The following is a 25,476-nucleotide window of genomic DNA, read 5'->3' on the forward strand; positions in this document are numbered from 1 at the left end:
TGCTCCCCCTTCTGTTCTCCAGCTGTAGCGTGCCGAGATTCAACGCCTGGCAGTCTGTTTTTGTTCTGTTTTCTGTTTGGGATTCTAAATAAATGTTGCTAACCTGCTCCTTTGCCTCTGTGTCTTCTGCAGTCGCATAACAGATGGTACATAATTAACAGGGGCGTAATAGTTTTTTATCCAACCTGATCTCACAGCAATTCATATGTATTTTACAAGGTGGCTAATTTGTATGAATTCATATGAATGACCTACCCGAAGTTGTTCCATATTGTAAGACTTGATTTTCCTGCTCAGACAAAAACTGAGATCAAGTGCCCTGCAATAAAGCAATGAAACTCATCTGGAGAGAAGATCTCAAATAAATAGCATAGGACAACACCTTGCCCTACAGGATATTCAAGATATATACAGGATTTCTGACTATCGCTGCCTTAAATAAGTTGCAGTTTTTGTAAAAATATATAAAAACTATGCTTTTTGTTATGAGTAAGCAGAGCGTGACCAACTTAAAGGTAGATATTTACCCTGCATCCAATGTTTAAGATCAGAACTGACGAGTTTGTGTCCGTGAAGAGCACTCAGTTGGCTGAAGTGACTTTTCTAAAGCGATACCAGGACTGCCAAGGCCGTCTGAATCCATTTTTTGGGCCGGTGGGGAGGTTCCTTACAACATTATTAAGCAAGTCACAGTTCTTATGCAATATGGGGAGGAAGAAAGATAATTATTAATAAACCTTAAATGAGAACTTTTGTATTGAATTTGTCTTGCTTTCATATAGCATTACAGTTCATAACATTAAAAAGTTCTGTTTTACTTCAGAAATGACTGGCACAATTTACCCCAACATATTCTCCCCAAAGGCACAACTTACCCCGCAGCAGGGGCAAGTTGTGCCACGAGACCACTTTTTTCCCAAAAGCTATATTTCTGAAACGATTTATTTCAGATCCAAAATTATTGTTCTCAGGGAAGCACCACATCCTGAAGTATATGTACATTCTTCAGTTGAAGGCATTACTGCCATGGCCTCACTTTAAAGTCACTTTGAGTAAAAACTGGCACAACTCACCCCACTTTCCCCTATATAAAACCATTTGTTTATTTGTCTACAATTAAAGTTTCTTCTTGCATCTACAAATGAAACATCTATATATCGTCGCTGCCCGATGAAAATCACGTATGTCCAAAACGGTTACTTTTCAGGAAGTGAAAAAAACACCGTATTTCAAAAGCAGTTGAATGTAGCGTTGTCATACTTGGTACGGCATCTTTACATGTAACCATATTCTTGCCAGTGTAATGATATAATCCACATTTGACCAAAATTTAGTTTAAATGGACATACATGCATATTTTACAATAACGGTGGTCGATACGCGTTCTTCCGATCATTAATTAGAATGGCCAAGTCGCGTTTCATATTGACAGATGAATACGCTCAGTTTATTAAATAGCCTACGTCTTAGTTTATTAAATACGCTTATGAGGCGACCAGGGCGGGCGATAGCCGTGAGGGAACGGCGCGAGGCCGGTGACGCGAGTGATAATGAGCATTACCTGGGAGGCGCACCGGCCTTGAGTCCCTCACGGAGGAGCTCCGGGAGCATAAAAGGAGGAGCGACTACAGTGAAGGACGAGAGAGGACCAGGCCTGGACTTTATTTTATGTTTTATTATGTTTGTGTGGCCGGCAGACGTCCGCGAGGGTCTGCCGGCATTACTTTCGTTTTGTTTATTTTTAATTAAAGTTTTGTTTGAATGTTCGCCGGTTCCCGCCTCCTCCTTCCCATATATACGAACTACGTTACAGCTTAGTTTATTTAATATTAATTATAAATTTATTAAATGTCTCTTGCAAACTATGAAGGGACAATGAATCAATACACTGACATGGTAATGCTAGACAGATACTTTGTTTGCACAGTCCTACCATAATTTTGTCACAGGGGGGAAACGTTTACCTCGATAAAGGAAAGTCATTGTCTCACCAGGCTATGTTTATTTGGCAATGTAACCTCACAGTGTTATTCGGCTATCCAGTGCTGAGCTTCGATGAAAACTTCAGGAGACCGGCGAGATGCTTCCACAGGGCGGGAGATACGCGGCGTGATTGACAGCTTTGACACCAAGTCCAAAGTCCCATGTCTTTCCGGAGAAGTAGATGAATTTATGTGTTGTAACTTTCTTTCTTTCTTTCTTTCTTTCTTTCTTTTTTTTTTCTAAATTGATCCTTCAACAAAAGCCAACAATGAAATTGCCAAGGGTGTATATATATAAAAATCAAACCCCAAAAAATGTAACTATATAAACATAAAATTACAAAATAAATAAACAAAACAACAAATAAAACAAATATTTCAATATCTTTAATGTACTAAATAACTATATATATATATATATATATATATATATATATATATATATATATATATAATTGCTAACACCATTGAGATTTCAGCATTCTTTAAAACAAAATAAGTCAGTAAATATGCATATATTGTGTAAGCATATACTCACAAGCAATTAAAAACAAACAGCAGGGTCAGTTTTTAAATCGGTTGGTGAATTTGTCTTTTGAAGTACAAGAATTGAAAGAGAATTCAGGACTGTATGAGAAGTGGCTTTTCGTGAGCACATTTTGGATGAACGCACACAAGAATCCTTCCGCAGCATATGCGAGTTCACTTTCGAGTCTTGTGCCTGAATGTTTAAACTGGCAATGCTGAAATGAGTTTAGTTTAAACACAGATGGTAATGTGTGCTGCTCAGGTCTCATCTGAGGTTGTGCTCTATCAACACCTGGGTAATGACAGCACTCGCATTGAATAAAGTTTAGAAAAGTTATCGTTTTGTCCATGTTTTTTATTTTATTTTATTTTTTCATCATCACTGTTGTAACATACTGAGAAGCAAATATGCATATCCATCAGTTGAAACATACATAGCTGACCTTTGTCTGTCTGTTTTACACAATAATTTCAACAATTGTTTCCTGGCAAATGACAAATGTTTTATACATAAGCGCTGATATGAAACAAAGATAGATCCATAATTTTCTTGAAATATAAAGGTGCTCAGTGTTATTTCATCAGTCAGTCATGGAAGTCTGGTGTTTGTTTGAGTGGCGCATGTAATATCAGAACAAGAGAGAGTGAAAGGAATCTGTCATTTAAATAAATATAGAAACTGCCTCAAATGAACTATTAAAATAAGATTTAAGTTCTGTCTGAAAGCTGCAATAAATTTTTTATTGGTTAAAATGGATGGAGTTATGACTCCACCTGCTGAGCTAACTAACTTGTGGAACATGCAGATGAAAGGCAGCGGGACATGCAAAAGTTATGTTTAGCTTAACTAAAGTTTATTTTGAGCTAATATAGGTCAACTTAACTTACCAGTAATTGTTATCACCGTTATGATGGCAATCCGGCTTACAGTCAGAAAAAAGGCACCAAAACCTTTTCAAGGTGAAAAACAACATGATTATTTTGCTGTTAACATTACAAGTGAAAGCATTTGAAAATGTTTCTTTTACATAAAAAAATTAATATAGGCCTACTAACCTTTTTGGTGAGTCATTTTTGTCTGTTCACCTCCACCCAGAGTTTAAAAATGGGATTTTCACGGGCAAGTTCACTACTGTAAATTGAATTTACACTACAGAAAAAATTACAGTAGTCAACATATTTTCCCATAATGTATACTTTATAAAAATTTAACAGTATCTTACTTTACATATAAAAGTACAGTACTGTTCAAATGACAGAAATTAGTTACAGTGTAAGTTTCTAGATCATTCATTCTTCTTTGCATCTGGTTAAATATTTGTTAAATTTGATCCACTCATCAATCTAGACACATTACCTTTGCAGTGATGAACTTTAGCTCAGATGTCACAGCATCCACTTTTTCATTCAAGTGGGAGATCTTTCACTCTTGTGTCAGAGCGACGGCTGACCTGCTGCATTATGTTGTCCAACTGAGATGAGATATCAATTTTCCATCATCACTGGCCTTTTTCTTAGCAGCTGGTGACTTGCTTGGAGTAACATGCAGAGCTGGGATCTCCTCTTCGGCCAGACTAAATGATTCCTCCTCGCTCATAGAGGCAATGTAATAATGCCCGCAAGTTAACTAACGTTAACCAGTGCACATGTGCTAGCGCTAGCATACTGTTTTTCTGAGTAAGCCAAAAGTCCTCGCTCATGAACCATGGTGAAGCAAAAAGTAGTTGCCCCCCCCAAACCCCCCATCTACACACATCATTTTTACACAGTCTTAAATCTCCAATGCAGCACCTACTCCAGCACCTATTGCAACACCTATAACACATATAAGAACACCAACATTAGAACCTGCAATAACAATAACTCCAGCAGCTGCTACGGCACCTATTGCAGCACCTCTAAAAAGACCAGGATGTACTCCAGCACTTTCTCCAGCACGTTTAAGAAGATCAGCAACTTTAAGAACAGCAGTAACTACTCCACCAGCTACTCCAATAAATATTCCCATTATTACTCCAGAACATATTCCAAAAATCACTCCTTCAACTATAGATTTCGCTACTAAAACAACATATCCAGCCCATGCTACAGCTCCTACTCTAGCACTTATTGCAGCACCTTGAAGAACAGCAGGACCTATTTCAGCACCTATTGTAGCAACTTTACGAACAGCGCCACGTATTCCAGCCCCTATTGTAGCAACTTTAGGTAAAGCAGCAACTATTTTAACAACATTTTTAACAACTACAAGAAATACTTGTCCAAAAACAGCTCCACCAACTAAACCAATTACTCCAAAAACTACTCCACATACCACTTTAGAACATTTTCCAAATCTTGCACCTGCTACATCACACACTTTAGCAAATTGTACATCATACATTTTTGCAGGTCCTTTCACACATGATGGAATTAATATAACAGCACACACTAAAGCAAACAGTCTTACAAATTTAGCAGCAATTATTTCATCGTCTATTGTAGGAACTATAGGATCATCATCATCTAATCTAGCAAATACTTTTGCACCTGCTACAGCACCCAATGCAACAGCATAAAGAACAGCAGGAACTATTCCAGAAATTACTCCAAATACTACTCCACGACCTACTCTGTCACCTACTACAGATCTTATTACATCATCTAATTTAGGACCTGCTAGAGCACCTATTGCAGTACCTATAAAAACAGCAGCAGCTACTCTAGCACCTACTCTAGCACCTGCTTCAGCACCTGTTTCAGGAACTTGAAGAACAGCAGCAGCTACTCCTCTAGCACCTGCTACAGCACCTATTGCAGCAAATTGAACAGCAGCAACTGATCCAAAAACTATTCCAGAAATTACTCCAAAGACTACTCGACTACCTACACTATCATCTACTCTAGATCTTAATACAACATCTAATCCAGCACCTGTTACAGCACCTATTGCAGAACCTTGAAGAACAGCAGCAACTACTCTATCAATTATTTCATGAAGTACTGTATATGCAACCTCATAAAATGTAATTACAGCAGCAGATATGTTAGCAACTATTTTATCACCTATTGCAGAAACTTTATGAACAGCAGCAACTACTCTAGCACCTACTCCAGTAGGAGCAGCAGCATCTAACAGCTTTTGAACTTGTGTAGTATCTCCCTCTATCTTGTTGTTGAACACATAGTATCTCCGATCATACTTCTGAATGAATTTCTTCAGTGCTTCATTGTCATCAATGAATTTTTTTAAAGTCATGTTTTCTTCCTCCAGTTGGTCTCCTCCAGTGAAGAGAATCCAGGTTTTCTTCAAGCGTTTTTCTCCCAGCAGCTTCTCAATCTTTTCCACAGTTTTTCTCTCTTCTTCAGTGAATCGATCAGCTTTGATGACCAGCAGAAACACACAGCGACCTGATTCACATTTCTGAAGAAAATTTTCATTCATCATCTGCTGAATCTCCTGTTCACTCATATCTGTATCATATAATCCTGGTGTGTCATAAACAGTGACTGGAATGACACCAACAGTTCCAGATTGCACAGTAATATCTCGTGTGACAGATATGGGGCTTTTCTCAGACTTGAAAGCTTCTCGTCCCAGGATTGTGTTTCCTGATGCACTTTTCCCAGCTCCTGTTTTACCCAGCAGGACCAAATTCAAACCGACTATCATGTCCACCATTTTCAAGATGTACTCTAAAAAATAAAAAGTGATGCACACATTAAAAGTGAAAATCTCCCAAATGATATCCTACATATTAGAAAATGTATTAAAGGTTATTAACCTCGACTTTTCCTTCAGTGGACATAGGTTATAAAAGAGAACAATTACATGATGAAGATGTTGAAAATCTCAATGAAGAAGTTTATCACAGTGGTATTTGTTAAAAAAAAAAGAAAAAAAGAAATCATGATGGTATCACAGTCACAAACCCTTTACAAGATGGTTTTCTACTCTCCTATTGGGGATTTAACGATTCACAATATGATTTTCTACATTTTTAACAAAATGATTTTTAAGACAAATTAAAAATGAAAAAAAGTGCTTCTATTGTTTCTCAGGCTAAATATTGTACAAAAAAATCTCTTCATAAAAAAACTAAAGCTTTGCTTGTGCTCCTTCTTTTTATGTTTATTAGTATCCACATTTTCCCACAAAAGCTGAGCATTGACATCTGATCTTGCAAAATGTGCACTCAGTGCATCAGTTCCTTACACAGATTGTGAGTGACTGTGAATAGCGGCTTTATACACAATATCATTATATTATAAATGATTATATTACACCAATTTGAATGAGGATGGGCATCCTGAACATTACCATGCTTGCTACCGCCGGGATTGTTACTGTTTAACACTACAACTTACTTGCTGCTAACATGTACAGTTAGCACATAGAATATGCTATAGCTTCAGCACCCCTTGAGAAAAGTGTATCGCGATACAACTGACTTCCTAACAAACAGAAAGTCCCCCTATGACAGACTCACACACACTCATGCGCACAGAAAGCTGCATCAGACAGTGCGTGGCCACATTGACTTCTCTTTCACACCTGAACGGACATAAACACACAAAAGTATGCCAAAATGTCTGCTTTGTCAAGTATCCTCATTGCACAGTCTTAAACAAGTTGAAAAACGTCTTAAATGACCATGTATTAACTAACATGAACTAAGCATGAGCAATACATTTGTTACTGTATTTACTAATGTTCGTTAACGTTAATGAAAATACAGTTGTTCATTGTTTGTTCATGTTCACAGTGCATTAGTAAATGTTGAAATTATGTATAATATATTCATAATGTATTAGTAAATGTTGAAATTAACATTAACAAAGATTAATAAAGGCATTAGAAGTGCAATGCATTATTAGTTCATGCTAACTAATTTAATTAACTATGTTAAATAATGAACCAATAAAATATTTAAAATATACGGTCTGTATGTTGTTTCTACATTCAGATTAAAAGTGAAATTATAAAAATATAAAAATATACTAGCACTAGTTGAAGATTGCCAACTATTAAAATGCTATTTCTTGTTGTGATTTTAAATCTGTATTTAACATCAGAACAATCTCACAGTAAAAAGAGATTCAAAAGTCTGATTTTGTGTTGGCTGTGCTTTAATTTAAATTATTATAATCTTATTTCAAGTGATGAAGGATTCTGACAGGCTGACAGTAATCCGGGTCGAGTGCTACTTTAAGGTTAACCCTGCCTGGTTTATATGTTTGAAAATTATTAAAAGTTGAAAACATTAGAAATTGAAAAAAGTAATCAAAAAGTAAATTTGAAATTGACCAAAAGTCTTTTTTTTTTTTTTGTAAGGACAAAACATATTCTCACCGATTACAATTACAATAATAAGACGTTATATATATTAAATTATATATTAAATGAATTGAATTATTAACAGTAAAATTCATCGTTGCACTGCAGAGGTGGAACAGAAGCTGCATCTGAATTGGTAAAATTACAAATGCCTAAACAATGTTTTGTTTATTGAAAGTATGTATAAAATCAATAACACATTTGCAATTGTTCTCAAATTTGTGAAAACAGCTCTCTTGCACTTGTTATATTGCTTTTTAAATAATTATATGTTTTAATTAAAAAAAGTACTTTTTTTTTGCAACAGTATCTTGAATTATGTGGATTTACATTTACATTTGTATTAATCCCTCATTAATTTCTGACCTGGCACAACAATAACAATCATATTAGAAATAAGTTTTTGATTGTATCTGAATCAAGAAGTTTTATATCCAATCACATTAATGATGTTAATAAATCAGACAATGCACTTGCAATTTAGTGATATCCTCACAATTGTGGTCTTGACCGGTGTTGAAATAAAATCAAGAGTTCTCTTAGTCTGAGACAGAGACAAGTCCGAGACCTTCAAAAAATGGTCTTAAGACCGGTCTCGAGTACTACAACACTAGTATATATACCTTTATCTTAACTGAAGATCTTAGTAACATTTTGTCTCAGCAGTTTTGTGAATAGGAAATGGCGCACTTTCACATATTAATTAAATATAATAAACTGCCTCTCTGATATAATTAAGCCATTTTGGGAATCAATTTTTCCTAACAGCTCTCTTGGTTGATGCAGTCTGTATTTCTTACAGTGCCATCCATCCTGCTTTTCCTCTACTATAGGGTCGTCATGTGAAAACTGGCTTTAATTCTGAGATATAAAGTCGCAATTGCGTGATATAAAGTCAGAATTCTGAGATATAAAGTCAGAATTGCGAGAGATATTTTTATCACGCAATTGCGACTTTATATCTCAGAATTCTGACTTTATATCACGCAATTGCGACTTTATATCTCAGAATTCTGACTTTATATCACGCAATTGCGACTTTATATCTCAGAATTCTGACTTTATATCACGCAATTGCGACTTTATATCTCAGAATTCTGACTTTATATCACGCAATTGCGACTTTATATCTCAGAATTCTGACTTTTTATCACGCAATTGCAACTTTATATCTCAGAATTCTGACTTTATATCACGCAATTGCGACTTTATATCTCAGAATTCTGACTTTATATCACGCAATTGCGACTTTATATCTCAGAATTCTGACTTTTTATCACGCAATTGCAACTTTATATCTCAGAATTCTGACTTTATATCACGCAATTGCGACTTTATATCTCAGAATTCTGACTTTTTATCACGCAATTGCGACTTTATATCTCAGAATTCTGACTTTATATCACACAATTGCGACTTTATATCTCAGAATTCTGACTTTATATCACGCAATTGCGACTTTATATCTCAGAATTCTGACTTTATATCACGCAATTGCGACTTTATATCTCAGAATTCTGACTTTTTATCACGCAATTGCGACTTTATATCTCAGAATTCTGACTTTATATCACGCAATTGCGACTTTATATCTCAGAATTCTGACTTTTTATCACGCAATTGCGACTTTTTATCTCAGAATTCTGACTTTTTATCACGCAATTGCGACTTTACATCTCAGAATTCTGACTTTATATCACGCAATTGCGACTTTACATCTCAGAATTCTGACTTTATATCACGCAATTGCGACTTTACATCTCAGAATTCTGACTTTATAACTCGCAATTGCGACTTTATATCTCAGAATTCTGACTTTATATCACGCAATTGCGACTTTATATCTCAGAATTCTGACTTTATATCACGCAATTGCGACTTTATATCTCAGAATTCTGACTTATAACTCGCAATTGCGACTTTATATCTCAGAATTCTGACTTTATATCACGCAATTGCGACTTTATATCTCAGAATTCTGACTTTATAACTCGCAATTGCGACTTTATATCTCAGAATTCTGACTTTATAACTCGCAATTGCGACTTTATATCTCAGAATTCTGACTTTATATCACGCAATTGCGACTTTATATCTCAGAATTCTGACTTTATATCACGCAATTGCGACTTTACATCTCAGAATTCTGACTTTATAACTCGCAATTGCGACTTTATATCTCAGAATTCTGACTTTATATCACGCAATTGCGACTTTATATCTCAGAATTCTGACTTTATAACTCGCAATTGTGAGATATAAAGTCGCAATTGCGAGTTAAAAAGTCAGAATTCTGAGATAAAAAGTCGCAATTCATCTTTTTTTTTTTTTTTTTTGGAGTTTTTTTTTTTTTTTTTTTTTTGTGGCGGAAACGGGCTTCCATAAGAATATGTCCCATGCAAAAGGAATGCAGTTTATTTCTGTTGCTGAAACTGTTGCAAATAGAAAGTAAAGTGTTAACTTTAACTCAGTTCATGTAGTAGTTTGGTTTATATTGAAGATACTACTCAGAGTAAAAAAAAAAGTTTGAGCATAAATTCACTATAAGTGCTCGAGTTGTTGGAGTTATCACTGCTACATGTAAGTTTATATTTTTTATATTTAACATCAAAGTTCAAACGACAAACTTTGATTGCAAAATGTAATTATCCTGTTTCACTATAGTGATAAATAGTAACTTTTCCAAATCATCCGTCTCATATAGGCATTGATCCTGTGCTTCAGCCCACACAATTGACGATTCAATTTTCAAGAAGGAAAATACATATATAGAAATATATTAAAATTAAATAAAATAAAAAAAAATAAACAAAATGATGTGACGATTAGATGATGCTATCAGGGAATCAAATTGAGAGATTCTTGAGGAGATTTAAAAAATGCATACTTCCTGTTGTCAAAACATTGTAATGCGGAAATGCAAGAAATTTAAACTAAATATAACTAACTTGTACCTTCATTGTAAATCTTGTCTCAGACAACAACATAGTGTGGCCCAGAACCGATCCACATCTGGTCCATGGATTACACACGGACCAGATCTGGGCCGACACTATGTTGCTGTCAATCTAGCCTAAACAGAATTCGAAATTCAAAGAATCTGAACAACTAGGCAATTTTTAATGATTTAGGTCACTGAAAATAAACATTTATTTAAATTTAAAAGAAACATAAGTACAATTGGAAATTCAACATAATAAATATTAAACAATAAATACTAAATACAAGAAGACTATTTCAACGTCTAGCCTACATTACATGTGATGCACTTCAGATTAATAATCAGCGTTTACACGTTTCCCAAAAGTATTAGATTTTTAGAAAAGCAAATCATATTCAGATTTCTTCAGACTTACCCCACAGAAAAATAAACCATGGGATTTTTCCTCTGACCTTGAGCTTCGAATTGTCTGTCTAACTGTGTCTGAAAGCTTAAAATAGGCTATTCTTTCGTTTTCAGCCACGTGGTGAAAGGCGGAGCGCCACACATTCAAAATGGAGTCGGAAAAGAGATTTATAGGACAGGATGTGTACAGCTGAAACACTGTTTGCTTATTACGTTACTTTTTTTCTCACGTGCAGCGGGTATAGTTGACAACTCGCATGTTCATTTAAATTGTACGATAAACTAGAAAGACAGCATGTTGAAATATCTTTGTTGAGAACAGATTAAACATATCAGGGCTCTGTTTTACACTCATAAAAGAACAAGCACTTAAATTGAGTTAAAAGGACACAAAACTGTTATGACAATGAGAAAAACGACAAATGTTTATTGGAATATTTCAATCATTTTACAAAAATATATTGTTTATACACAGCATAAGTTTTATAAATATGAACTAAACTGCTCATAAAACCTAATCAGGAGATGATTACATATAGAGTGTTTGTAACTTTTTGAAGATCTCCATCATTTTTCTCTCATTAATATGAGTGAGTTGTGCCTCCAGTCTGGCCTCTCTGAGCTTTTCTTCATAATATCGCTTGTACTCATTCAGTTCATACATGTTCCTCTGATTCAGTCATTCCAGTTCTTTGATCTTCTCTTCCTTCTCTTGTTCAGATGCTGTTAGTGTCTCTATTTTCTCCTGTAGTTTCCTATTCTCTTCAGTGAATCTGGACTCCAGTTCCCTTTGTGTGTCTTGTAGTTTCTTCTCATATTCTCGTCTCAGCTCATCTTCTTTGTTCTTCAGCTCGATGTCCACACCTCGGTAAGAGTCACTAGTGTAATATTCACATCCATTAGCAGTGATCATGTCATCCACTTTCTCCAGGAGATCCAGAACCTGTTTACGACCCTCCATGTCTTTATTGTTGAAGACGTGATATCTTCCTCCACAGCGATTCAGCATTTTTTGGAGATCCTTACCAGCTTTACTGACGTATTCTTCAATAGTGCCACTCAGTTCATCACCGTGAGTGAAGAGGACGATTGTGTGTTTATCTGCTTCTTCTCCAAATATGGCTCTGATCTTCTCCACTGACATCTTCTCTTCTTCAGTAAACGGACCCACTTTAATGACCAGGATGATGGCGTGAGGTCCAGGTGCTGTCATGTTTATACACTTACTGATCTCCTGTTTCAGATACTTTTCTGGAACATCTGTGTCAAACAGTCCAGGTGTATCTACCACTGTAATTTCTCTCTCAGCCACTTCTCTGGTCTTTTTCCAGCACTCTTTGGTCACAGATGAAGAACTTTTGGTGGCTCTGAAGACTCTTCTGCCCAGGATTGTGTTTCCAGAAGAGCTTTTACCTGCTCCTGTTTTCCCCACAAGCACCATCCTTCTCATGGACACTGAACAAAAGTGAGAGAATTAAAAGCCTATTTGCATGAATTAATAGATTGTAAATTAAGTAAAAAACAATTCAAACAAATGTGTGACCAGATGAACACTGAATATACTTACTATTTGGATTATCAAAATTAAAGCTTCGCCTTTTACCTGCAAAAAAAGAGATTTTTTTTTTTAAAAAATTACTAACTAAAATACTCCAAATATTTTCGATTGAAAACAAAGACCAAGTTATTTATTATCCCTTTTTAAAATATACTTTTAATAGTCTAAAAATATTACTAAACAATTTACAAATCCATATTTAAAGCTATAACTACTCATTCATTTCACAACATGTATTGTTCTCATTCATCCATACATTTGGATGAAATCAGATGTAAATTCGGTCCTCTGACGTAAATTAAAATTAAAATAATTAACAATATGAAATGGACTCAATGATGAAGAAAGCTCAAATTAAAGTAGCACATTTTCAGATGTGGAGGTTACGTGTGCAAATTTGAAAGTAAAACAATACAGGAACCTTAGAGAAAACACAAATCTATGTATATGAGCTTAGTTACACAAATATTCTGAGTTAACCTCAAATCATTCCTAAAGGCAGAAAGTTACCTTCTGGCTCTGTTTTGGCACTTGTTGAGGCCATAGATAAGATTTAGAGCAGATCCGCGTGGCCTGCGCAGATAACGGCGAATCACTCCACGGCGAACACAGGAAGCAGGAAACAGACTGTAGACTCAAACAATAACAGTCTTTTTTGACTTGTACAGTGCCATCTGCAGAAACCTCTGAATGTATGATTAAAAGAACAGTAAAGTAAAATATGGTGGATTTGTGCTAAGTTATATGATTTCATGTCAATATACATTTTTTCTGTCAGTTTTGGAACTGATGTCTGCGGAATCTACTCATAAAGATGCGTGAACATTCTCAAAATACCACATGGTCGAGAAACTTGTGCACTGAATTAAAGCTCAAAGCATGAATACAAAGAAAGACAGCTTGTTTTAAAGTCACTTCATGTAGAACTAACTCTTTTATAGCCTAGTTCTCTGTCAAGTGTTAAAACGTCAGAACAAATGGGCTCCACAGAAAATAGCTATAACTACAGTAATGTTTTGATGAAGATATCTTAAAGAGAGAAATACAACAGAAGATGTAATATCACTTATATCTGGATATTTGAAGCTTACCTTGTTCATTGGTTAAATCTGTCTATACAATGAAGTCTAATTAATCACCTCAAACCCTTTTACAATGTCATACACACTCACACACAAAATTGAACTTGAACTTGGAATGCAAAAAAAAAAAAAGAAAAAAGAGAGACTGTATTCGAGCAGTTTATGTTGTTGAATTTAAAAAAGTACCAAAGCCTTCCCTCGTGGGTCAATTTGACCCCCACTAGAATAAATGAAACTAATGACAGGCAGGCTGACAACTGCTAGAGAATACAGTGTTTACTATTAAGCATCCTTGTTAGTTGACCGGGTTTGATCCCGACTTGGAGCAGGGTTGTTGAGTTTTGGAGGAGGAGGAGCAATGAATTGATGGGTTTGTCTATTTGAGGTGATTTCAAATAACAATGTTCAGCATTAAGAAAAAAAGCATAATCTTTAATAGACTATTCAACAAGCACTGCATAACTAAAATTAATTTACTGTGTAGCCTACCTTTCGGTAATTATAGTGCAGCCTACCTACACTGTAAAACAAAACCTAATTTTACAGAAAAATACTTTTTTTCAGGTTGTTTCTGTTATTTCAAATTGTAGTCGAAGCTCTGTAACCTTGGCTGTTATTTTAAAGTGCTAATTCCCCTAAAAAGGAAAATAATAGCATTTATTACGCATCCTCATGTCGTTCCACACCCGTAAGACCTTCGTTAATCTTTGAAACAGAAATTAAGCTTCAGGGAATTATGAATCTTTTGTGTCGAATCATGATTCGGATCGCGTGTCAAACCACCAAACTGCTGAAATCATGTGACTTTGGCGCTCCGAACAGCTGTTTCGATACGCTGATTCATTGTGCTCCGAAGCTTCATCTAGCAGTGTTTTGAAATCGGCCATCACTATATAAGTCGCTATTTTCTGTGAACTAACCTTTTAAGTATAATGACAAATTACAGTATTTCAACATACAATTGCAAAAATAAAAAATAATTTTTTTCTTCCTCTGGCTGCTCTGTAAATATTTTTCTAAAGCACATTTGTTATAGCAAAAACTGCTTGAGAAATTCTGATCAGATGTGATCACTTATCATGAAGGCTGAGTTTTATTAATTTTTTTAGTATTATTTTATTTAAATGGCACATTTTTGGGGTTTCTGGTCTCTATATGGTTCACTGAAGGCTGATATTGAGTAGCGTGATGCTCATATCTGTAGTCCAGACCTGTGCCACACAAGGGTCGTAATTCTTTGCTGCATGTGGGCCGATAAACAAGAAGAAATGGTGAGGATCCAAGTCAAATTTTATTAATTTCCTTCAGGAGACTCAAGCCTGAATTATTTGACGCATCCGTAACTTTGCTTGGGTACGCAACAAAAGTGATGTCATCGCAGCATTAGCGAAAGTACACATTGAGTGCGTGCAAACCCATTTCGCTTGGCAGTGTTGTAACTTTCCGTGCATCTACAGATCCACGAATGCAAGGCGGATTGGGCCGAGCCTGTACATCTCATCACACCAGCACCCAGTTTGGGCATCTAAATTAGTTGCTTATATTTACAAAATGCATCAACAATACCAGAAATAATTCATTTTAATGAAAATAAATGTCCATGTTTAATAAAAATGTTCTCAAAACTAAATTAAAATGTTTAGTCAAATTAGAAAATATTTAAGAGATCATTTAATGTAGTTGAATACATGTTCTCATATATTTTATTATAATGTCACAAGTATTCTCAATGTTTACTGGCTTTTACACGATTCTGTTTACAGTGTGGTTTTGGTGAAGTGTAAGTTAGTGGAATAAACATCGTCAAGACATTGCATTTTTGTGTAATAGTGTTGATTGTAGCCAAATTTTACCAACACAAATGCAGATTTGTTTAAAGCTTCATCATGTTTTGAGGCATTTAAAAATGACTTTAAAATTGTATTTAAAAAGCTCTCTAAATTATTGGCAATATAAATTGATTTTTTTGTGTATTAAAATGTAAATGTCTGTACATTGTTGTATATTTATCTGGATTTTTTAAATGTTTCATCAGGCACAGCGCTCTACTGAAATGAACATTTAGTGCAGCAGCAGCGAACATGTGAGGAAAATATATATTGAATTCATTCAGACCTGAGCGATTGTGTGCTGTTGTGTCGAGAAGTATATAATACTTGACGTTCTATTCGTAGTAATTGCTTACTATAATACATGTAATTTGGAACTGCACCACTAAGGGGCTCTAGTGAGAAATTGTGTTGAGTAATGTAGAGAACAAGAATAAACGAGTTAAAGTTTAGCAGTACACCGCATGGAGTGTGTTTTGTTGAATAGGTAAAAACACCACAAATTGGCGACGAGGATGAGCGCTTCTGTGCCGAGCCCACCCCCGTTTCTTTCTGTCAGTGGGAAGCCACTGATTCCATTTGAAACGTGGCAGAAAAGTTTTCATAATTACATGATAGTTATCCAGGCGACCGGGGACGCATGGCCGGAGACACGCAGACGAGCGGTCTTGCTGCATTGCTTGGGGACAGAGGGCCAGCGCTTGTTTTATACTCTGCCAGACCAAGGTACTACTTTTGATGAAGCAATGTCTGCACTTCAGAAACACTTTGTGCCTAAAGTTAATGTGGTGGCTGCCGTTAGCAGCCCCATGTGGGTTTGGTCAAATGGAGAGTGAAATGCTCCATGATCAGTTAATCGCAAATGCGTCGTTGACTGTAGTAAAGATCTCACTCTAGAGAAAGCGATTATAATCGCATGTCAAGTGGAAGCTGCAGTTAAATTTTTTTCATTATTCTGTAATTCCACTGCAACTGCCATGAAGTTGGTACAAGCCATTAGTATGGATACTAAGTACAGCAGAAGGGGAAAGGGCGCACGCTCAACAAAGCAATCACATCCTGCTCAAAGACGATCGGAGGATCGAAAACAAACAGTGACTAACCAGCAACGTCAACAGTGCTTCAGATGTGGATCAGAAAAACATCTGGCAAATGATAAAAACTGCCCTGCTGCAAAAGTAGCATGAAGACACTGTGGAAAAAAGGGTAAGTAAGAGAGGTGATAGTTCCAGATGTGACTGTGCTCTGCTTGGATAACATTAAACAATCTACTTAAGCCAATGACAAGATCACCTGTGAAGTGAATATTGAAGCACCAGGAGGTAATAAACATATGTTACAACTGGTTGTGGATATGGGCGTGTCAGTTTTGATACTTCCAGAAGCTGTGTATAAGAAACACTTCTCACAGTGCACATTGACTAAGCCCAAAATCAAACTTGTCACATATGCAAAAGAGAACCTACCGGTTGTTGGCTGCTTAGGTGTATCAGCAAATGACAACGTAGTCCCCACTACTTTTTATGTAGTGACTGCTGGATCTCCCTTGCTAGGGTTAGATTTGATTAGAGTGCTGAACCTGGACATTGTAAGGGGAAAAGTAAAGCCCATAGACAATGAATGTAAAATCTCACCTGCACCTTCTCAGACAGTAGAACATTCCACAAGTCCTGTGTATACAGTGTGACCTGTATCTGCTACCCACCTCGGATGTGTGAAAGGATTCGTACACGTACTACTACTACTACTTCTACTATCAGGCCCTTACCACTCTTCTCTCCACAAAAGGCATGAATAAAACAGGCATGAGGGTAGCTCGTTGGTCTGCTAGGCTGTGCTTCCAATATGATGTTTAGTACCGTCCAGGTAGTAAAAACTGTGTGCCGGATTGTCTCTCACGTTTGCCGTTGAGCCATACAGACACCACTGTATCCACTGAACAGGATTTGATTTCTGAGATTGCAGAAATTCAGCCGTTTCTGACTGCATTGCCGCTAGTGAACTTTAAAGCTGAATGTGAGGACTGTCCAGAGCTGTCACAGTTACGCCAGACAATTCAGTCAGGTTGGCCTAAACTACAACAGTCTGTCTTCAGTGACTTGCGTCTATACTTCCCTGTTAGACATGAACTGGCTGTTGAATCTCCATTGATTTTCAGAGGAAATCGTTTGATTGTTCCTATTGCACTGCGGGAACGATTCATCCATCTGGCACATGAGGGACATCAGGGGCTGGTGCGAACCAAACAGCATCTGAGAGAGTTGTATTGGTGGCCATGAATGGACGAGCTTGTTCACACAATCCTGTCTATGTGTGTGACCTGCCAGGCCAGTGATAAATCGGCCAAAACGTTCACAGCTCCAATGCAGCCGGTGGAGTTCCCGAAAGGCCCATTTCAGGATGTTGCTATTGACATAGTAGGACCTTTTGAGAAGGGAGCTACTGACTGTAAGTTTGCAATAACACTGATTGACTATTTTAGCAAATGGCCAGAAGTTGGTTTTGCTTCATCAGTAACAACGGACACGATCTTTGCTCGAGAAGGAAACCCCTGCACCATCACGACAGACAATGGACCGCAGTTCACTTCGTCTGAATTTGCTGATTTTGTGAAAACACAGGGAATAAACCACATTAAGACAAGTGTTTATCACCCTAGGGTGAATGGGGCCATTGAACGGTTTAACAGGGTGCTTAAAGAATGTCTTCAGGCAGCTGAGATGGCTCGTAAGCCCTGGAAATCTGCAGTCCTAACCATGCTAAAGAGCTTTCGAGCAACACCCCATGCTACAACGGGTGAGACCACTTTTCTGCTCTTGAGGGGCCGACCAATGAGAACAAAGTTGAATGTTCTTCTGCCTGAGGATAGCCCTGATCAATTCACTCAGGTCAGAGCACGTGTGACCCAAAGACAGAACAAAAGTAAACAATACACCGATAGATGATGCTAGATGTGCTAGATGAATTCATTATACTTCTTTGAAATGCCTTGTTTGAATGCATAAGAGTTAATTTGAATATGCTTATTTGAAATAAGTTTTTGTTCGAGTAAATAAGACTTGAATAAGGTAATGATCTTATAAAAGTAGTAATTCTGTTTGAGTAACAGGGGAGATGTTGTGTCGAGAAGTATATAATACTTGACATTCTATTCATAGTAATTGCTTACTATAATACATGTAATTTGGAACTGCACCACTAAGGGGCTTTAGTGAGAAATTGTGTTGAGTAATGTAGAGAACAAGAATAAACGAGTTAAAGTTTAGCAGTACACCGCATGGAGTGTGTTTTGTTGAATAGGTAAAAACACCACATGTGCTTTTGTGTGCTTTGATTTTTTTTAATGTTTGGAACTCTTAATATCAAGTCAAAAGTCAGAGTTTGAGATTTATGAGGGGAATTGATGGGAATCGATCAAGTGTTGCTGCTGCCATTTTATTTCTCTTTTCACATCTTTGGATAAAATTTGTTAGTTGCTTTACATTAATAAAGTACACTGGAACAGATACTGCTAAATACTTTACATTGAGCCAGCTGAGATTTTAAATATATACATAAATGTTAATATAAATAATAAATATGAATAAAGTTTGAGACTGGAATATTGATAGTGCTCTTTATTTTTAAAGGTTTAAGGATTGTTGTTGGTTTCTGCATATACAAAACTGTAACATTTTAATGATCTAATTTGCTGTAATGAATAAAATCCAACTGTATTTAGATTCATATGGACATATTATTATGCTACTGTAGTAATATAACTTTTTATATTATTGATGTTTTTGTCTGTGCCATATTTTGAGAAATATTTTTTTTTCTTATAACAGAGTATATATGCTTTCCCGACTGAAATAATGTGTTTCTAACAGCAAACACTCAGAATAAAGTGAGATGATCTGCTGATGATCCTGAATGGCTTGTTTAATGACTGTTGATAGTCTGAGGATCATCAGCTGCTGAAAAGACTCTTTATTTCATGTCAATAGTTCCTGTTTTCACCTCATTTCTTATGCTGATGTCTTCAGATCTGCTGTAAATTGACACTTAAAGGCACAATATGTAATTGTCACCATTAGAGGCCACTTATTCAAACAAAAGCATAGCCTGATGATGCCTGGATTTCATGAAATTATGGGAGGAAATGAATAATGATTTATTAACATTACTGTAGTATGAAGCAGGGTGTGGCTGAAAGACGTTGGAGCAGAACGAGGAGCTGGAGCGATTGCTAATGAGAGACGAGCGCAGAGCAGTGGAGCTTTTATTATTCCCAGACGATCGCTTCCGCTTCTTCCAATGTGGAGTAACACAGCACTGTTTCATCATATTAAATACATCTGTGTGTTTGAAGTTGTTTTAATGTTGCTGTGTTGAGCTTCATAACATGATTCGTTTTCTGTCGATGAATGTTTCCAAACAGTTGCTCACCTGTCTAATAAAACACATAATATATTAAAGCGTCTTTGGTGTTTCCATAGATTCTACAAAATAAAACCAGAAATCGAATTTTCAAGAAATCAAGAAACAGTCTTGGAAACATTTGGGATAAAGCAAATTCACAAGTCAACAATATCATATAAGCTCATTTCATTGGTGTCAGTAGACTGAGAAAGTTGTTGTTGGTTACAAATATCTACTTTTATTTCTTATTATGTTTTTATGCTTTCAACTGTTTTTCTGACCATTATTTATGAGAATTGACATTGCATTTATACATGTGTGTGTATATATAACTGATATACTTTTTTTATTTTATTTTGGCAGATCAGCTCCTCCCACAACAATCGCATCATCAATGAAGCTCCTCCCATAACAAGCGCATCATCAATGAAGCTCCTCCCATAACAATCACATCATCAGTGAAGCTCCTCCCACATCAGTTTTCCAATAAATACTGGGATATTCCCATCCAACGAGCATCAGAGCATCAGGAGGAGCTGAAATCTGCAAAGAGTTGATCCAGAACCCTGCAGAATGAAACACACTGAAGATACTGAAGAACAAAGAGGTTGGTGTTTATTCTTAATTCATGTTAGAAAGATTCAAGATTTGGTTGAATAGAAATGGGATTTTTGTTGTTTTTTATCAATAAACCATAAACACCAAATTATATGAACTTTCCAGAATATCTGACAGGGTTGTAAGCATAACTTAATCAAAATCTGATTCATAGTTACTGATAAAGTTGATTAGTTTCTTGTCCTCCCATCATGCTGTAGAAAGAGCCCAAACGATGTCACTTCCTGGGTGTCACAATTTAAGAAATGAGAAATGCCCATTTTCCTTAAAATGAGGAAAATCATGTCATGTTTAACAGGGTTACACAGGTTACATATCTAAAAGTTGGTGTCAAAATATGAAAGTATCATATATTTTAATGTAAATATCACATTAGAAAAGTGAGATTTGTCTATAATGTTTTAAAAATAATAAATTGAAGATCAATGTACCTCATTCATGGAAACGTTCAGGCACGTAAAATTCATTTATATAAGCATTAAAGTGTTCGTAATATTTTATAGCAGCTGTCTGCTTTGTTACGTCAGGGTTCACTTTTATGTCCTTTCACTTCATATTTCTCTCTTTATGTGAATTATTTTAATGTACTGAAAAGGACATCAAACATTGAGGACATTTTCTCTTTTTTTCCTCTTCCATTTTAGATATGATTAAAGAGGAGGAGGAGAGTGAAGAACTGAGTGAAGTGGAGGAGAAACATCAGGACAAACCTGGAGAAAAACCTTTGAGTCGCTCAAAGAGTAAGACATTTTTAAAGAAAAGAAGAGCCAAGAAATCTTTAACCTGCACTCAGTGTGGAAAGAGTTTCAAAACTAAACAACATCTTGAGAATCACATGAGAGTTCATACTGGAGAGAGACCGTTCACATGTGATCAGTGTGGGACGGGTTTCAAACTAAAATATCATCTTAATCAACACATGAATATCCACACTGGAGAAAAGCCATTCAAGTGTGATCAATGTGGGAAAGGTTTCACGCAATCAACACAACTTAAGATGCACATGAGGATCCACACTGGAGAGAAGCCGTTCATGTGTGAATGGTGTGAAAAGAGATTCTCACACAAGCGATATCTTAAGATTCACATGAGGATCCACACTGGAGAAAAGCCATTTGCATGCGATCAATGTGGAAAGAGTTTCAGTCAATCAGCACAACTTAAGAGTCACATGAAAATCCACACTGGAGAAAAGCCATTTGCATGTGATCAGTGTGAAAAGAGTTTCTCATGCAAAAACAGTCTTGATGTTCATATGAGAGTTCACACTGGAGTGAATCCGTTCACATGTGATCAGTGCAGCAAAACATTTGTTACCTCATCACACCTGAAGAAACACCTGAGAGTTCATACGAAGGAGAAACCACATTCATGTTCTGTGTGTAGAAAGAGTTTCTCACAGCTGTTATATTTACAGAGACATCAGAAAATTCATACTGGTGTGAGAGATTATATGTGCTTTGAGTGTGAGAAGACTTTTACTACAGTGAACTGTTTAAAACGGCACCAGATGATCCACACTGGAGAAAAACCTTACAAGTGTTCACTCTGTGACAAGAGATTCAGTGATTCATCAAATCTGAAAAGACATGAGAGGATTCACACTGGAGAAAAACCTTACAAGTGTGATCAGTGTGGAAAGAGTTTCACTGTTAAAAGCGACCTGAAGCGACACATGAAGATCCATGCAGTGGAGAAACCACATCACCACAGTCTGAAATCACAGTAAGTAGTTCATCTTTATGTGTTGAGAAAAAAAGTTATTTTCCTAACAGCCACATTGAGCGACAGGACAGTCTGTTGGTTTAGAAATGTGTTCCCTTTCAAACGTTACACTCTAAGCTGTGTGAACGTCTTTAGACGTGACCAGCTGTGAATATATGTGTAAAACAACGTCAATGAAATTAACCTATATGGAGCCTTGCGTGACGTCATTGGAATGTGTCGTAAACAAGGCTATAATTAGATGTGCCGCAGGAGCATCAGCAGGTCTTTTGTCTTCAGAGACCATACTGTGAAGTGTGTGTGAAGCAGCTCTGCTCAAACTCTTTCCTTCCTTCACTTTTTCATCACTCCAGTTCGAAGAGATGCTTGCAAGCTATCTGTTCTCTGGAGCTCATAGTCACTTAAAGAGACAGCACTCCCCACCAAGCTATGCATAGTATCATCCATACTGGTGGGAAGGCGTTTTGATCTGTGTGTCAGACCTGTGCTGCCCTGCACACTATGTCCCCTCTCAAAACTGGGGACCAGCTTGTCACGCTCATGATTCCTGTAATACAGGGTTCCTCGAATCCGGTCCTAGAGGGCCACTGCCCTGCAGAGTTTAGTTCCAACCCCTAATCAAACACACCCGAACAAGTTAATCAAGGTCTTCAGAGTTACTAGAAAATTGCAGATATGGGAGTTTGATCAGGGTCTGAACTAAACTCTGCAGGACAGGGGCCCTCCAGGGCCGGATATGAGTAACTCTGCTGTCATACATCAGGAGGAGGAACATTTAAACATCCCCTCAAAGGGACGTATCAAAATTAGTGCCCATTTTATAGAACTGCACCCTCTATTGATCAGGCATGAATGTGCATTTCTTTCAGTCCAGCACACATTTGTTTGACGTTCAGTTTGAAATGACCATCTGTCAACTAATTCTCTTTAGTTATTAAAACTAAGTCAGCTTGTGCTGTGTGTGATTGTTTAAAGATTACATGTCAAACCTGCATCATTTAGAGTTTCATGACCAAACTAGTGATTTATAACACAAATCTTCTTCATGACATTAAAATAAATCATAATTGAAATTAATCATAATTTCACATTTGTCTCTCACTTGAAATCTCACATGATTTAATGTTTCTTTTAGACCTGATGGACGTGAACAAGAAAGGAAAAACAGAAGAGAAAACATCTGTCACCTGCCCTCAGTGTAAAAAACATTCACATGTAAATCAAGGCTGAAGATTCACATGAGATTCACACTGGGAAGAAGCGGTTCAGACTTTCTGTCTAAAATCTTTTAAGTTCAGGAGCTTAAGAAGATGCCAACACTCTTAAGAGAGACATGAATCTGATATTATTTTAACTTGTTCTTCATTGTTTTTTATAAGAACTTCTTGTTTCTCTTCCACTTCTACTCTTCCATGCAAATGTAAGATATGCTTTCATGTAGCTTTGAAACTGAACACTTGCTTCTCTTCTTCTCTTGATGTGATTTGACTCTCTTATATAAGCCATAAAGAGAGAGATCTGTCTTATTCATTTTCACTTTTACTTGATTTATTAAACTCAATCATTTTACCAACAACTCATTGTTATTGTCTGTTTTCATTTTCTTCTGAGTCTGCCTGACTAAGTAATATTTTAGTTTGGAAAGCCATGAAGTAGTGTTGAAAAGGCTTAGTAAGTTGATTTTTATAGGTTGATTGGGCTTAGTAAGTTGATCTTTATTGGTTGGTTGGGAATTATTGACAGCCATAACTTAGTCCCGCCCCCAGAGTTTGACGCAACTTGCAATTGTTTGACGCAACTTGCAATTCAGTTAGAACCAGTAAATACAGTCCAGAAATCTACTTACCATTGGTCCTTCGAGCCAGATCATGGTGATTGTCACGGAAGAAGATGTCCAGAGCCCATTCAGAGCCACAGCATGAGCCTGATGTCCGCAGTAAACGGCAGTCACGCCCCCCATGTCACTTGGAGGATTATGAGGTGGAATTCAGAGGCTTCCAGCATACATATCCACCTACTTCCAGGGTGCAACCAGAGCCTTACCATGACGAGTTAGAAATGGAGGGTGCTGCCGGGATGACACCCCTCACCAGGTGGAATGTTTCTAATCAAGATGATGTTACAGATGATACTGGAGAACAGTATGGAGATAAAGAGGCTCAAAGATTGATTTGGCAGCTACGAGAAGAGAACAGACGACTGTATAAAACCATAGAGGACATGAAACACAGCTCTAAAATGGATGAAACTGACTCATCACAGTGTCCTGTGCCCTTGCCTCGCACTCACTTGACATTTATTCAACAGTGCTTTTGATCTGCCTGCATTAACACTATTCTTTAAGAGGAAAAATTATATACCAATTATCAATGTAAAGCTGCTTTGACACAATCTGCATTGTAAAAAGCGCTATATAAATAAAGGTACTTGACTTGACTCACTCATTAAGAAAGGCAGTTAAGAAACAGACAATAATCTCTCCTGTCCCAGCTCCACGTCTAAACAAGTCACCAGTAGCTCAAGTGAGTAATCTGACCTCAAAAGAGACTCGGAAACCAGTTACAGATGATGAAAGAGCAGAGCTAGCAGATGAGGAGTCAGACGATGAAACTGAGTTGTCAAGTGAACTTTCGGTAATGAGGCTGCAGTCCACACCAAGGAACAGACATGTGCAATATCAACCGAGATCGCCATATACATCACAACCCCAGCACAAGATGAGTGTACACACTGCTCGTAGCCCAAGCTGTTCGCACGACCAGAGACACATCCAACCACAGCCACATATACACCACCCTTCCCCTTCATCTGACTTCAGATTCAGAGAACAAACTGATTACCACCCAAGGCCTCATTATCAGTCAAGAGACTTTGTTCACCGCTCTCATTCTCCTCCCACCAGAGAGATCATTTATTGAGGTCCTACCCCTTCAATACCAGATTTCTCAGTAGAGGACCCACAGCAGTTTGCTAGACTCAAGATATATCTTGACAATTTGCTGCCATACGATGCAACTGAACAGTTTAAATATCAAATTCAGCTTGAGCATCTGAAATTCGAAGAGGCCCTTCTAACTGCGGACTCTTACA

General features: G+C 36.8%; 1 protein-coding gene and 1 pseudogene across 1 annotated transcript in view; one reads left to right on the forward strand and one right to left on the reverse strand.

The window, feature by feature from the left end:
- The window catches only part of LOC137017073 (zinc finger protein 502-like), a 634,288-nt gene that overhangs the window by 520,164 nt on the left and 88,648 nt on the right, over nt 1–25,476 (forward strand). Inside the window, exons 8-10 of the mRNA XM_067381009.1 lie at nt 21,579–21,934; nt 22,019–22,102; nt 22,172–22,336. Of these exons, the coding sequence (XP_067237110.1) occupies nt 21,579–21,934; nt 22,019–22,102; nt 22,172–22,336 (605 nt within the window). The remainder of the gene's footprint in view (nt 1–21,578; nt 21,935–22,018; nt 22,103–22,171; nt 22,337–25,476) is intronic.
- Nucleotides 11,681–12,739, reverse strand: LOC137017113 (GTPase IMAP family member 9-like; annotated as a pseudogene).

The sequence above is a fragment of the Chanodichthys erythropterus genome, chromosome 3 (assembly GCF_024489055.1).
Source record: "Chanodichthys erythropterus isolate Z2021 chromosome 3, ASM2448905v1, whole genome shotgun sequence".
Taxonomy (NCBI): Eukaryota; Metazoa; Chordata; class Actinopteri; order Cypriniformes; family Xenocyprididae; genus Chanodichthys; species Chanodichthys erythropterus.